This window comes from Notamacropus eugenii, chromosome 1, assembly GCF_028372415.1.
Source record: "Notamacropus eugenii isolate mMacEug1 chromosome 1, mMacEug1.pri_v2, whole genome shotgun sequence".
NCBI lineage: Eukaryota > Metazoa > Chordata > Mammalia > Diprotodontia > Macropodidae > Notamacropus > Notamacropus eugenii.
Window position 1 is genome coordinate 255,122,577 of NC_092872.1, and position 16,414 is coordinate 255,138,990.

General features: G+C 45.7%; 1 protein-coding gene across 6 annotated transcripts in view; it reads right to left on the reverse strand.

The window, feature by feature from the left end:
- The window catches only part of ACSBG1 (acyl-CoA synthetase bubblegum family member 1), a 111,062-nt gene that overhangs the window by 42,289 nt on the left and 52,359 nt on the right, over nucleotides 1-16,414 (reverse strand). For 2 of the 6 annotated variants that reach the window (XR_011971577.1, XM_072628595.1), the window contains exons 1-4: nucleotides 13,560-13,689; nucleotides 12,625-12,762; nucleotides 7,880-7,978; nucleotides 5,094-5,197 (exon numbers count right to left, since the gene is read on the reverse strand). The exons of 1 other annotated variant lie outside the window; for it this stretch is intronic. Coding sequence is in view for 3 of the 5 variants with exons in the window: in XM_072628595.1 (XP_072484696.1) it covers nucleotides 5,094-5,197; nucleotides 7,880-7,978; nucleotides 12,625-12,674 (253 nt within the window). In the remaining 2 variants the exon portion in view is untranslated. Of the gene's footprint in view, nucleotides 1-1,180; nucleotides 1,204-5,093; nucleotides 5,198-7,879; nucleotides 7,979-12,624; nucleotides 12,763-13,559; nucleotides 13,690-16,414 lie in introns of those variants that run through there. 3 more of the 6 variants (XM_072628596.1, XM_072628599.1, XM_072628598.1) reach the window with 3 other exon arrangements.

Here is a 16,414-nt window from a genome sequence, read left to right on the forward strand (position 1 = left end):
AATGGTTGGGAGGCATCTGCCCTGGGGAATCCATGTGGCCAAAGGCAAGCTCACAGATACTGGTTCCTAGAGGTCCTCACCTTCCTCTGAAGCCCCTGTGAGTTTTCCCCTAAATGCAGCTCTCTGATGGACTCCCAGGGTTTCTGTCCTTGGCAAGTTCCAAAAAAAAGGAAAAAAAAAAGCTTTTTCTCAATATGCCTCATTGATTTATAATGTTTCTCTTGGCTTCGAATACAGACATTGCCCTCAGTCCCTACAATGCTGATGGGGCATCCACGTCTTCTAACTTTCAAAGTTCCCCAGGTCAAAACCTGGTCAATTCCAAGACCGGACCATCTCACACCTTTCCACAGGCAGCCTCTTATTGGTCCTAAGTAGGTCTCTCTCTTCTTCAAGCTGACTTCATTGTCTCTCATTCCTTCATCTCTCCAATGACATGGTCAATGAGAAGCAGGAGGACAGAGAGGGACATTCTCTCTCTATCCCCCAAGATACATTCCCTCTCAGGGACCTGGAATCCTTACCTCCTGAGTTTGGAGTCATATCTCAATTAGTACTAACCTGTTCCAAACTAGCCTGTGGTTGGGATGCATGATCTCCCAGGGCATGACCAATTCTCTTCAACCAATCCCAAGGTGTTTTCCATGTGACAATGTCTTACTTTCATTCAGTGACTCCAAAGTTTCTGTGATCCTTTCAAATTGATTGAAGACTCATTTGCACCTAGTTTACTTTTGATTTATTGATTAATTTAATCAATACTCAATATATAATTTAATAATTATTAATTACTTAATAAATCAATAATTTAATATAATTAACTCAATCAATACATAATATGTATATATGCATGTGTATTGTGTCGATCTATCTGTCTATCTATCTAACTTTTGTTCCCCTTAGTAAGCTCCTTGAGGGACTATTTCATTTTTACCTCTGTATCTCCAATGCTTACCATGGTTCCTGATATGTAGCAGGTGCTTAATAAATGCTGGTTGATTATCTGATAATTTTCTAGAGATGACATAGCATCCACATGAGTTAATATCTATTGATACCCTCTTGGTCACTTTGGGGGATGGTAATTACAACAGCTATGATTTTTTTTCCAATCAATCAGCCATTCCTCTTTCAAGTATCTTAAAAATGAATGCCTCAAAGCTCAAATCATGTTACTTACAACGCAGATGTCTTTTGGATCCTTGCTTTGATAAAGTTGCTTTTTCCCTATTCATCTTTTTTCATCTCAGTTCTCCTTCCTCGTATGGCACATCAAGGACTGAAGCGTTGGGTCCAAATGGGTTGCTCCTGACTCACCATTGATGAGAATAGCATGCTATAAAAGCACAGGCAGGTTGAGTTCATTGTTTCCTTGTTTTTGTCCTGCTTCTCCCTCCTAAAACTTCTTGGCACCATCTGCCCTAGTGAGTTCTCACACCAAACTTTCTCAAGTTCTTTTCTCTCTTATTGCTTTTCACTATTTTGTGATACAATACTCCTCATAACTACCCATCAGATTCCTCTGAAATGTTTTTCAAATTAGTTTTTTCTCTCAACTGATGTTGCCCTTGGAAGCCACATCTCCCTATTTTGCAAGGAGATCAAAGTGGCTGCTGTCTGAGGCAAGTGATTTCTGTCCTCTTAACAAATAAGTGAACATATTATCTGCTTCATTTACAATTGTTCTGCCGGTGTGAATCTGAGTATTCATTTTCCCTCTGTCCCTCAGTTCTCTCATCTATAAAGATGGAGAGGCTAGTCTAGGGAACTTCTGAGATCCTCTAGCCTTTCCCCATGTTTGTCTGGAAGTACTTCTAGCTTAAGAAGCATAGCACATGGGAGTTGAAAGGACTATTTGAAACTATCTAGTCCATTGGAGACACAAAGGGTGGTGATCAGAGTGCTAATAACCCCATTCTAAATACTACTCATCCTCCAAGGTCCAAGTCAAGTCACACCTTCAGGAAGCCTTCTTTGACCACATCAGCCAATAATGAGTCATTGAGGGTCTGAATCACTCATGATCTTGTATTGTTCATGGACCCATCTCATCTCTGATAGGTAGAAGGAACTTCAGGGCAAACACAAAATCTATCTTCAAGTATCTGAAGGTCTGCCTTGTGGAAGAATGAAAAGACTCTTTTGTTTGGCCCCAAAGGGTAGACCTAACGAGCAGTGGATAAAAGTTACAAAGAGGTAAACTGAGACTGGATAGGAGGAAATACATCCTCACAATGAGAGTTCTCTTGAACTTGATTGGGCTATTCAGAAGGATAATGTGTTCTCCATCACTGGAGGTTTTCAAGAAAGTGCTGTAAAGGTATGTTGTAAGAGGAATTCCTTTTCAGGTTTTGGTCAGATTGACCTTTGAAGTCCCTTCCAGCTCTGAATCTGTGAGTCCATGAACCTGCCAAGAACTTTGCCTCAAATTTCCTCAGTCCAGGTCCCTTAGGGCCCTGCCAGGTGAAAGCCAATCTAAATACATGTAATTGGATTAGTGTATCACAGAACAAAAACAACTTGATGATTTATCCCTCCCAGTTAATATATCTTCATTGTGCCAGGTGCCTTGTAGAGATCCACGTCCTTTTAGTCTGTTGTGTGTACAGACCCTGGAAATCCCAAGGGTAGGAATCAGTGTGATTCCTTCAAACTCTCACCTCTCACACCAATTTCTTCTCGGGGGCAGTCCCTCCCTTCTTCTCCACCCTGGGAACTGGCAGAGGTTCAGAGATATAAGCTTGGAAATGGAGCTTCAGAGATGCCAAGGGCGACAAGCTAGCATGACAGACTAGAATTGGCTTTACCAGGCCACAGGATGCTCAGGGAAGCCACATAGCAAGGTGGGGAACTAAGCTGGGCTCAGCCCTCCCCGTCATGTACCACATCACACCTACATGCTACATTCTAAAACCCAGCCAGGAGAAAAGCCATTTGGAGAAGAGGGAATGAAACAGAATGCTGGCACCTCTGTCCCCTCCCAACTCCCAAGACTTCTGTCCTGCCACCCCTTCCCCTCCTCTACAGACTCATCCTTTTACCTTTTACCTGATTTAGATGATAATTAGCTTATAAGGGCCTGCTCAAATCCAAAAGAAACCGCTAGAGGATTTCAAACAAGGGACTTATCTAAATCCCTTCATTTTTACAGATTTGGAAACCAAGGCACAAAAAGATAAAGTGACTCGTGCAGGGAGGGAAGGAAGGAACAAGTCATTTTTAAGTGCTTACTATGTGCTAGGTATTGTGCTAAGTGCTTTACAGGTATTTATTACATATATTATCTCATTGGTTGTCACATCTCAGATATCAAGTTGCAGAAGAGAGATCAGAACATAGGATCTCTATGACTCTAAGCTTGGAGTTCTCAGTCCCACCTTTATGTGGATGGCTCTCTATTCTGCCTGGCTCTTCGCCGTTTCTGTGTCATGTAGCCTTTTGTCTGATTAAGGAAGGCTAATGAATCCTTCCTCTACATCATGTTTTTAAATTCATAAAACAAAACATAAAGGAAACCAATTATATTTAAATAAAATTCTCAAAATAAATTCTTTTAAAAACCAAATTCATGGGCCCCATCATAGCACTGCCCCCTCCTGTGAGCTCTAAACTCAGATTTTTGCTACCTAGAAGATGCTTTCACCAATACTCTGCTATGACCCAAATCTGGAACAAGTACAGGGCCAATGGGGCTAGCAAACATCCAGTGAACTTGACCTGTGAAGAACTCCAGAGAAGCCGGGGGCACCCAAACCAGTTCACCCCCTTGTTTTGTGATTCATAGTACTGACTTTGGGGAAAACCAAGGCAGGGAGGGGAGGCTGCTTGAGTGTTTATACTGTTATCTCACTTTTACTACTCAGCTTCACCAGTGATCCTGCCCTAGTCAGGGCCATCCTGATGGGGAGAGAGCCCACGATGGACCTGTCACACTCCTGCCCCAATTCACCCTCCCCAGATCTTTCATGTTTTCCAGCAATCAAATCAAAACAGCCATTCCTCCAGCTAAAGACACTATACCTACTGTCCCCAAGATTTCCCAGGCCAATACCCCCCTGCATGACTCTCCCAACCACAGCAGAAGATTCTAGAAGGCAAAGACTGAATCTCTTTTGTATTTGTAAACCCTCCCTGAGCCCAAACACCCAGCACATTGTGAGCATTTACTAAATGTTATTTCATTCATTCATTCATTCATTCATTCATTCATTCATTCATTCATTCACATAAATGTATGATTATTAGATTTCTTATTATTAAATTCAGCAGATGCTAACCCAGCATTTGTTGCACAAGATGGAGAAGCATCATGGGAGGCTGGAGAAGGGGATGACCTTAGAGTCCAGAAGACCTGGGTTCAAGTCCTACCCAATCACTTAAGCTCTCAGTGTCCCAGGCAAGCCTCCAAGATGCCAAATCGGTGGGCTCATTCCTTACAGTGATAATATCACAGATCCAGACTACAAGAACAATGTTCTAAGAGCTACAAGAATTCACATACAAATGATCCCTGTGTGAAACAGAACATGGTGGGGGTTGGGGGAGAAGATATCTAGACAAAATAGCATAAGAAATGTGAGAAAGGAAAACTCCCTTCCTGGAAGGCTTCATGGGAGAGGTGGCAGCTAAGGTGGATCTTAAAATGAGAGACAAAGTTCTAGGAGAAGTTGTGCCCAAAGGCACTAAGGCAGGCAAAGGCCAGTCAAGGGAAATCGAGGGTCTGGGGGTCTGGTGTGGCTGAATGCAGAGTGTGCCAAGGGGAATGGTCTTCAGTATGGGACAGCAGGCAAACTAGCCCTACTTCAAAGGATCTTTGGAGATTTTGTATTTCTTGGTCCTCCTCCCCGCTTTCTGTACATGCTTCTGCCTCCTTATCTTAGGATCATAGAATCCTAAATTTAGCTTTAGAGGCCTATGGGTCCAACCCTTCACTTACAGATGATAACACTGAGGCCCAGGGCCACAAAGCTTATTTCTACCAAGATAGGAGTCACACTCAGGGCTTCCAGTAGCCTTGCCTCATCCATACTGCTGAGGACTTCAAAATGGAGCTCAGAGTGGACAGAGGGCAAAGTATCTCAGTAGTGACTTACCTCCGGAAGCTTCCTCTTTATCCTCTGCCCTCTCAAGGTACAGGTTATCCAAGGCATTGTTGAGGGACTCTTTGGACTCTTTTTTTTGATGATCAGGCAGGATGCTGGGCCCCCGAAAATAGAGAGAAAGAGAAAGTAAGAGATGAAGCAATGTCTGAGATGTATTGTGGAAAGAGCCCTGGCCTGGGAGTCAGACAACTTGAGTTCCAGTCCTCCTTGGCCATTGACTCCTGTGCCATGCCTGTGGCTAAGTCCCTTCTTATTTTGGCACCTCCATTTCCTTATCTATAAAAAGAAGGGGCTTAGGTTAGATGATATGGTCCTTTCCATCTCTGACATTCTCTGTTGTCTGGTCTCCATTGTAATATTTCTCCCAGCTCTGATATTCAATGCCCTAAGGTTTGAACTGTTAAGTTCCTGGAAAGGACAATACCAAGACAGCTGGGCCCAAGCTGGCAAACCTGCCATTTCACCTGCTTGTGCCCTCATTTCTTCCTCCTGGCTTCCCTGGCTCCCTCCTTGTCTTGGCTAAAATCTTCCCTTCTACAAGAAGCCTGTCCTGACCCCCCTGAATGCTGGCCCCATATCTGGGAGATCATTTCTGATCTGTATGTACACAGGCATAGGCATGTTGTCTTTCCTATTGAACAGTAGCCTCCTTGAGGGCAGGGTCTGTGTTCTTGCCTTTCTTTATACCCCTAGTACTTAGCACAGGGCCTGGCATGTAGTAAATACTTAAGAAATCCCTGGAACTTAACCTGTCTGTGTCTGTCTAACATGTGTAACTGGCAAAACCCTAGTTTGGAACAAGCATCATGGTATTTTATGAGCACCACCACTCTACTATTCCATCTCAGACAAAGGCTGGGGGAGAAGGGGCAGGGCCAGGCCAAGAGGAGGGTAGGGAGAGGGTGAGAGGCATCCTCTCCCATTCATTCCCCTCTTCCAAGGCCATCCTGTTGGCCCACATCCCATGACGCTGATTCCAAGACCCATCCGCCTCTCTCAGGGTGACTGGAATAATAATCACTCTCATTTCTACTGCACTCAAATTCTCAGAGCATTTCTCTTCCCTGCCCTGCTCTGCAACAACCATGTAGAGGAGGGAACATCAGTTTAATTATCTCCATTTCATAGATGAGAAAACTGAGACAATGGGAAGTCCCTCAACCAAGGTCACACGACCCAGAAGGGCCAAAGCTGCGAATGAAGCCTGGGCCTCTTGACGTCAAGACAAACTGTCTTGGCACAAAGGTACACTGTCCTCTTGACAATGAAGGTGGTGCTAGAGGTTGGAGGCCTTGACTGTGTTTGGAAATGCTGCAGCAGAAACCTGCCAGGCCCTGGCATCTAATTCATCATCAATCTAGAGCTGGGAGAGACCTGAGCCACCACTGGTCCATCTTCTACATTTTACAGATGAGGAAACTGAGGGGAAATGACTTGTCCAGTGTCATACAAGCAGGAATCAAACCCAAGTGCTCTGACTCCAAAGTCAACCAGGACTCTTTCCAAAGCACCTGTGGTCCCCAGCCATAACCAGGAGAACAGCTGGCCCAATCTCCAGGGACATACGAGGACTTTTCCAAGTACAGGCAGGGTTGGCACCACTGTGGCATTCTGATAGAGTGTGATTTAACTGAAGGCAGAAAGTGTTTCATTTTTGTCTTCCTATCCCTAGCACCTCCAGCAATTCCTGGAATGCAGTTGGCACTTAAACAATCACTGATTGATATCAGTCTCCTCCTTTGTTTCACCAGTAGCTTTGAAAAGAAAGGCATGCATGCGGTCCTGAGGCTTGAGAAGAAGGGGTACAGCATCATCACAGTGGTATCCTCTGGCTCAAGAATTCCTTGGCTTCCACCCTGGCCTCACAGTCACTCCATGCCCCTGCCCAATGCCTTTTTTGCCCCCTTTCTCCATAGTTGTTGACCTGGCAATGCTTTGGGATAATTGTCACTTCCACACCCCAGTCACCTAGAAATACATGGGAGTGGTTTCCAGCCTCCTTTAGAATCATCCAAATTGTCCATATTGTCCCCTACTGAGGCATCAACATGTTTTCTAGGATAGCAAGGGATTCCACAGGGATGCTGACCTGGGTCCACCTAGATCACAGTTGAGAACACCCCTGCCCTTGGTGTGCTTTCTCTATCTTCCCAGTCCAAGCAAACTTCAAATCTCTAGTGGAAGGGAAGACAAGGTCACCCTCCATCCTTTACCCCCAAAGATGCCCACCAAAGGACCTATTGGTGCCTGGGATTACCAGAGACCCAGGGAAAAGACCAGGCTTCTAGCCTCAGGAACAGTCCAGAATCATAGTGTTTCAGGAACATCTAGCTAAGCCCTTATCAGAGCTGGAATCTGTTCTAAAACAATCCAGGTCATCCAACCATTTCTTGAAGGCTTTTAGGAATGAGGAACTCCCTAGTGCCTTAGGGACTCCGAAGTGGGGATCACTACCTGTTGTCAGTTTTGGATGATTCTCACTTTTATGAAGCTTTTGCTTACAAAGAATTAAAATAGGCATTTGCAAAACTTCCATAGCTGAGAGGCCAAGGGGTAAACCCTAACCCTTTCCCCACACAACAGCAACTCAAATACTTGAACATGTCAAGTTCCAAGAGAACTTTGTTCCAAGGGAAACACTCCCAGTGCCTTCATTTGCAACCTCTTAACCAACCTAGTCATCATCCTTTCTGATGCTCATAGGACCAGACCAATCCACTGTCCCTTCCTCTTCCAAATGCTTGCTGGGGGTGAGGAGGGACCATGGGCTGAGTTACCTTCTCTGAACATTCTGTCTTAATCCTTTCAGACGCAGTGGATTCAAACTGAGCTTTCGAGCCTGTATAGTCCTTCCTGGAGGAATTCTGTTCAAAAACCTAAGATTAATTTTAAAGTGATATAAGTCAAAAGATTAGTGGGAAGTTGTAGGTAGGAGATAGAAGAGAAAGGGGGACATAGAAGTCAGGCCTGGGTCCTAGTGTTTATAAAACACCATTCTAGCTCTGGGAGATAAACATCAAGATTTCTCCCACCGTCCAGGACCCGTCTCCAGCTACTGCAGCATCCCTATGGGCTCTTCCCTTCCCACTAGGAACATGTCTCTCAGGGTCAAGAGAGGGGGATCAAAGACCTTCTAAGATGAGGTGATCACAGGACTTCAATCACAAAAACTCTGAATTATCAGCCACCCTGGAGGACTCCTTGCCTCTACTTCAGATGGCAGCCAGACCTGAGGACCAAACCATATTCTCCCACAAGAAAGGTGTCAAAATGTAATAGGAAGGGAACCAAATCTGGAGGCAAAAGGTCTAGGTTGTAAGCTGTAGGACTCTTCTGGCCTCCATTTCTTGATCTGTAAAATGAGGAAGGTGATCTAGATGATCTCTGGGATCACAGGCAGTATTGACATCCAAGCTCTAGGGCCCCTCCAGCTTGGACATTCGATGTTCTTTCACACTCTAAGCTTTAAGGTCCCTTCCAGTTGGACAACCTATGATTCTACAATGAACACTTGAATACAAGGAATGTTACATTCCTTAACTGTCACTAGCTGTCATCTAGGGCAAAAAGAGTAAAGTTTATAGGTGGCTGCAATCTGCTATTATCTGAGCTTGTACTAAAATGAATTTATATTTTTAAACTTTTTCCATCAATAAGAGTTACTGGAGTCTCTCACACAATAAATTCACCATAAACCAATCATTTTTTAAATGACTAAATGAGAACCAAACAAAATAGATCATTAGCTCTGGAGTTGGAAGGGGGTGATAGATTTCATCTGGAGTCATAGGTTTAGAGCTGAGAGGAACCTTAGAGTTCATCTAGCCCATTTTACAGATGGAGAAGCTAAGAGCTGAAGGGACATGTTAAAGGAAAGTAACAAACCCTTTAGTAGTACTGGTCATTTCTGTCCCTGTAGCAACTCATATTCTCAATGTGCTTTATATACACGTTATCTCTCTTTCAAGGGGCTCTCTTGTGGTCCCTTGTTTTCTTCTCCTGCTCTGGAATAAGGGACCTATCTCTTCAGGGCAGATTTAAAGTAGGGGTCTGGAGTCACTCTGTTTGAAATGATCTCCATCCAGACTGAGCAGCCCAGGTCAGGCAGCAAAGATATAGCTTAAACCTTTAGCTCAGGCTTTTGAGGTTACCCCCAACAGTCCTTTCTGTCCTCACTTGGAGTCTTGGGGAGCTGGCTCTCCCACATCCTGGCTGATACAGTATATCACAAGAGGCAACTCATTTTCCTCAGTGTCTTGAGGGGGATCAGCTGTTCCACATACATGAGTTTTCCAGATAACTAAAGCTTAACTCTTCATGTGCTAAAGCTGAGAAAAGCAAATTTAGACATTTGAGATGGAAATCTTTCTAAAACGCATCCTATACTTCCTGAACTTCTTAAAGCAAAATTCAACCTGAGTTAGTCAATGGAATCAAAAATGTTAGAGCTAGGAGGACCTTGAAGGCCCAAGGGCTTCATTTAACAGCTGAGGAGGATGTGTCCTAAGTTTACAGATCATAGGTGAAGGTGCTTCTGCCTTTCTGTGGTGCAGGACCATCACAGTGAATGAGCCTTGGCTCTGAATTCTGGGTTTGGAACTGGAAGAACTGGGTGTGCAACTAAGGGAGGTAGTAAGGTGGGGAAAAAAATGGGCTTTGGCGTGAGGAAGCCTGGGTTCAAATCATCCTACCTATGGGACCTGGGGTAATTCACCTCTCTGGGCTTCATTTTTCCTCATCTGTATATCTGTATATTGGGGGGGGCCAACAAGATAACCCCAAGATCTACAATCCCAAGATGTGGGCTTGAATCTCAGTTCTGCTACTTGCTGTGTGACCATGTAGAAATCATAGCCTTTCTGGGCCTCTGATTTCGCTGCTCTAAGGTAAGGAGGTTGAGTTAAAGAACCCTTAAAGTTCTTGTAAATCTTTATTCTAATCTAGCTTCTTTTGACAGAGAATGGGAGGTGAAATCACTTGCGCAATGGTAAAACCAGAATCCAAACCCAGCAGCCCAGGTCTGACTCCAAACCTAGAGATCTTTCTACTGTCCCACCCAGCCTTTGGTGATGCCTTCAACTGCTGACCTATAGATTGGCTTGCCTTGACACCAAAATATTACAGAATACTGGGGTTTTTGAGTATTCATACCCATTTCTTTTCTTAAAATCATTTTTTCTGTCTTTCTGCTCAATGAAAATGTTTCTTTGGTTACCCTGTGCTATGGGCTATCACACTAGATGACTCAGCTTATTAGAAGTGTGTGCAAAGAGTCAACAGTCCCTGTATTTCTGTACTATATATGAATCTTAGAGCACAGACTCTGTGATGTCCAGTTGGGCTGTTCAGAGGCTTTGTTTGCTTCCTTCCTGGTGCTTAGCACCTCCCAGGGAGAGCTCCAGCTGCCAACTAAAAGACTTCCTCAGGGAAGTGCCACCATGCTGTCATAATTATTGTTACTCTATCATTCTTTCTATGCTGCAAAAGGACACTCTTCCTGCATTAAAAACCGAGGAAATTGGCTGAGGTCTCTGAGATAATTGGCCACTTCCTCTCATATTTCATCACTGTTAGTTACACTGATAAAACCAGTTAATATGGCACTCAGCAGACAGTCTTGCGGGTCATTCTCTCCTGGGAAGAAAAAAAAGGAAGTCCTGAAGAGGACAACTGCTGGTCTGCTTGCTGAGCCCCCAGACATCTCCATTTCTGGCAGGATTGGGTTTGACTGGAGCTGGGTCACCGATTAACTCTGATATGGTCGCTGAGCACAGAGCAGATGCTTAACAAACATTTTTGACAATAGTGATTAGGGGCTGGGCAGGGGAAGCATAGAAAGGGATTGTTTTTCCTTCTATGTAATTTCTTCTACACACCTAAGTTTCTGGGGTAAGGTTTACCCTGCCTCCCTCCATCCCTCAGGCCACACCATGTCACAGTGAACCTTGAGAAACAGAATGTTCCTACAATAAGGCAGCGCAAAGGGCCCTGACTTCAGAATCACAGGACCTGGTTCCAAATCCAAGCTCTCTTGGTGACCTACATGACATGGGGTTGACTCCTCTATATCTCAGTTTACCCATCTATAAAGTAAGGATCTGGCTTGGGATGCTCTCTAGGAGTCCAAGGCAGCTACGTGGTGCCTTAGAGGGAGGGCTGATCTCTAAGTCAGGAAGATTTGCCTCAGACCCTTGCTAGCTGCATGGTCTTGGGCAAGTCACCTAATAGGTTTCAGTTTCAATTTTCTCAGCTGTAAAATGGGCATAATCATAGTACCTGCCTTACAGCTTTGTTGTGAGGATCCAATAAGATAAAATAAACCTTAGAGCCTTTATATGTGTTATCTATTATTGTTGTTGTTAGCACCATAGTAATAATAATGATACCGAAGGTCCTAAGTTCTGAGGCCTACACCTGTAAACACCTGGAAGAGCTGGGGTTTCTTTAATGCATGTGAGCCCTTCTCCAGGGCAGCTTGAACCCTTCTCACTTCAGCAAATGCCCATCTGGAGCAGCTGATGGTACAGGGGAAGGAGAGCTAGCTTTGAAGTCAAAATGCCTTGAATTTGAATCCTATATCTATTACACACTACTGGGTCACCCTAGACAGATCATGTCACCTCTCCAGGCCTCAGTTTCCCCATCTGAAAAAAGAGCAGATTAGACCTGATAATTTCCATGGCTCCTTCCAGGTCTAGCTAGCTCTGGGGTCCCAAGATCCCATGCTCTGGACCTCTGATCATGAGCCTACTCCCTGAATTCAGGGTGTCCCTGGAAGGTAGACGGGCAAGGCCCATTGCCAGGCCAGGATTCCAAGCCTTTTCAGCTTGGTGAAGACCTTCTGTTGGCATAGCTTCCGAGGGCCCAGGGTCACCTCTGCTGCAGAGAGGCACCAGGGGATGGCTTTCACAAAAACCTCCCATTGTCCAGGTTTAGGAAAAAAAGAAAGGAAAGAAATCATTAACAGCAGCCGGCCTTGAAGAGGCGTATGAAAGTCTGCAGTAAACCGCACCTGCCATATTTCATGTGATCCGCAAAACTACCTTGTGAAGCATGGGTGTCGTTCTCATCAGCCCCATTTTAGGGATGAGGAAACTGAAGCTCCGAGACAAAGGGGCTGGCCCAGGATCACACGGCCAAGAGGTGTCTGAGGCTGGTCTTGAATGCCTCACCTTGTGCCCACAAGAGGTCACTACCCCCCATTGCCCCCCAAGGCCTCCCCAATTGTCCTCCAGAAGTGATATATGGCAGGGGGCTTGCATAGGTCTCTTGGTAAGTGAGCTGATGAAGATAAAAAAGTCCCTTGGATAATCCTAGGGACAGGATGGCAAATGAACAAGAAAAGGAAACCTGAATCCAAATATGTAGATGGGTCCCCAATTTAGCAGCCCAAGCTGACTCCACCAAGGGAGCATTCTTTCATGTCTTTGGGAGCAAGAATGCCAGGCAGGGGTCTGGCTGTGGGAAGGGGAGGGGAACCCATTCTCCATGAACAGGGAATGGGTCAGTCCATGGTCCTTACACTGTCCTCAGAATGGAGCGAGCTGACCTGAGCAGTAGAACCTTGGGCATCTTGCCCCACCAATGGCTCCTTGTTTACCCCAGGGAGATGAGTACCAACTGCATCAGCCTGAAAGTGGCTGGGCTACCCCGAATGGTTCTGGAACAAAGATGGATGGGAAATGAGTCAGATCCCTACTAGGCTTCACTCCTACCCTGAAAAAAAAAGAAGGATGGGGTATTTCCCTCTGCCTTTCTCCCCATCTGTGGCTCCATTCTGGGGATGACTCATTGTCTTTCCCTGGCGCCATTGGTACCTAAATCCAATGCCTCCATACTCTAACACATTCAGCCAGGAATATTTTTGCACTCATACGGATCCAGCTAGGCCACTCCTAGTTCACCTTTGACCTAGTGTCTCCCCATATTCCCTCTCAGACAGATTCATGGGGCTCATGGCTATCTTAGCTCTAGGCCCGGGGGTTTTGGAGGCACCAGTCCATTTCTTCTGGCCCCCTAATTCCCTCATGAATGAATCATAGCATCAGGGCTGACCCTTGGGAGCAAGTCTGAGATTTCCCAGCCTGATTTTCCATTTCCAAGATGTAGCACATCCACTCTATTCCCAACCTCAAGACTGGAGCCTAGGAACAAGCTTTAATAAGATAAATAAGACCGTGGATTGAGCGATCCGGTGTACAGGTACCATTCCTCAGTCAAATCCCCTTGCCCTGTGGTTGTGACTCTATCAGTCTATCTCAATTGCACTGGGCTCACCTATGCCAGTCATTTTGCACACCGGAGTCTCCCTGGCCTCTCCTGTAGCTCATAATCATAGATCTTCATCATTTCTGCTAAGAGTCTAATTCCTCTCTCCCATATCCCCTAGCTCAGGAAACCTCAATCATTCCCCCCTCTTGGCCTTATCATTCCCAGCTGAGGCCAAGGTTAACTCACAGTGGAGGGTGCACCCAGTCAGGTGTTTGCTGCTGGGCCTAAACATCAGCTAACACAAGCCCCAAGAGCTCTTCTGTTTGACTGGGGCTCCTCCAGGCTCCTCAGATGTTAATAGGTGAGGCCTTCTGCATCACCTGGGCACTGAATCTTTGATTGTGAGAGTTGCTGCAGGTGGTAATGGGAGGGGAATATGAGCAGTGTGGTGTGGAAAGACCCACCCTCATCTGGGCTGTGTTGACTTTCCCCAGAACAGGCCTGTTGGCTGCTCAGGATGGGGGTGTGTCCCTCTGTGCTCAGCCTGAACTTCTATGACAGATGTTCCAGTTGGCCACCTGGAGAGCCAAAGCGGAGCAGGCTGATATTCTGCAAATGCCCCAAAGGTCTTGGAAGAGGTAGAAGGGAGAGGAAAGAAAGTGGAAGGGGGAAGAAGGCAGAATTACTCCTGGGTGCAGCAAGCTCTTCAGTCAGGAGACATAGGAGGAACGATGTGTGGGTCCCATTTCTGGTGGGAAAACAACCAGCCTGGGGACAAAGATGATGAGCAGATAGTTCAGCTTCCAACTGAGGGGAGAGGGTTTGGGTGTCCTGGAGGAATAGAGGCATTGATGTGGGAGAGGAAAAAGGTTAGGAGAGCAAGCCATGATCTGAAAGAAATTTGGCAGTTTGGAGGGGGTAAGGAGGAGCGGGGGAGGATATCATTTGGGGAAAAGCCTGTTCTGAACTGCCCAGACAATGCAGCAGGGTTGAGCTGAAGTCATCAGAGGGGCCCAGCCACCCCTGCCCCTCCCTACCCCACCTCCAGCTCTCCCTGGCCCAGAGGGAAAGAGCATAGGAACCCCAAAGGCCCAACTGGCCAGTTTCAATATGGCCACTTCTTTGGGGATGGCCTTCTCAAAGGATGCATGGAGTTCCAACCCCCTCCTAGGCTCCTGGGGACTCAACAACACCATCTAAATTCTTTGAGCCAGTTCCAAAGTGTTTATACATACTCAATAAAAGTCAGCTGAGGGAAATGAGGCATCTTCATGGCATCTTTTCTCATCATTCACTGCCCCTCTCCACTTCTTCCATCTGCTCCCATCACTAGGCTTAACCTCACCTCCAGCTCAGAATCACAGGATCTCAGATTTGGAAGGACACTCAGCCATTCCCATCCAGTCTGTATATATGAGCAGTAATCCTCTCTCTAACCCCCTGACAAGTAGCCATCTAGCCCTTTCTTAAATACTTTCAGTGACAGGGACCTCATTAGCGAATCCAGGATGGTATATTACAAAGAATGCTAGAGTCAGAGTTGGGGGAGACCCTGGCTCACATCCTGTCTCTGATTCTTCCTAGCACTCTGATCCTTATTATTAGAGTCAATAAATTACTCACAAGATTGATGAGAATTGGAGGGGGGGGGGCAGTCAGCATCCTGGGATTTCATTGGCATGGTCAGCATCCAGTGGAGAGCCCTTACAGTATGGATCAACTCCACTGAAATTCAGTCTTAGCGAATTGCCTCTTGCCGAGGATCACACAACCGGTGTCAGAGTGAGATGGACTCATCCCTCAACCTTTCTCCAGAGCCACCAGTGAGCTCTTAATGGTCTTTTCTCAATCCTGAACCTTCTGGGTCTGTCTGCCACCTTTGACAAACCTGATTACCTCCTCCTGCCCACGCTCTCCCACCTTGATTTTCATAATCTATCTGCTCTCTCCTGACCCTCCTATCCATCTAGCTGATCTGTCCAGGTTTCCTTCTCTATTTCACACCCTCTTACCTTGGGTGTCCCCCAAGGCTGTGTCCTGGGCTGCCTTCTCTTTCCACTCTACATTTTATCTCAATATTTTCAGTGATCATCTCAAGGTAAATGATTTCTAGGGAAACAAAGGAAAGGAAAGGGAAGGGGATAGGTATGTATATAGCACCTACTTCATGCCAGACATTGTGGTAAGGTACTTTTCTGAAAATATTCGCTAATTCCCACATCCATATATCCAGCCCTAGTCTCTCTCCTGAGTCACAACCAAACATATCCAGCTACCTCTTAAACATCTGGGTACATTGGGTATCTCACAGGTATCTCAAACTCATCATGTCCAAAACCAAACCCATTATCTTTCCCCCAAAACATTCCCTTATTCTGAATTTCCCTATTACAACCATCCTCCCAATCACCTGTGCTCACACCTGGGTGCCATCTTTGACTCCTCATTCACCCCATGTGTCACTCCCGCATGGCCAAATCTTGCCACTTCTACCTTTGCAATTGTTTTTGGATGAGTCTCCTCCACTCCACTCCCACAGGTGCAAGCCCTCATCACCTTAGGTCTGGACTATTACGAAGCCAGAGGTTTGGTCTCCTTCCTTCAAGACCCTCTTTCCCATAGTCAACTTCCACTTACAAGCCAATGTGGTTTTTCTAAATCTAACCACATCACCTTTGTGACTCCCTATTACCTTTGGGATCAAAAAAAAAGTTCTCTATTTCATAACCTCTTACCTGTGTTCTCTCCAATATTACACAGCTTGTAAACACATAGTTGTATGAATGTTGTCTCTCCCATTAGACTGTGAACTCCTGCAATTTAGGGACTCTTTTTGCCTTACTTTGTATCTCCCACACTTAGCCCAGTGCCTCACACATAGTAAAGGTCTCATAAATGCTAGTCACCTGACTAACTGACCCTTCAGCTTCCTCATACCTTGTTCCTCCAGGACTCAATAATCCAGCCACCCTGACCTTTTTGCTGTGCCTCAAACATGCCACCCAATCTCCCATTTCTGGGCCTTTGCCCTGGCTGTTCTGCTGACTCTTCATCTCTACCTCTTTTCTTAGCCTCCCTCAAAATTCAGCTCAAATCCTACC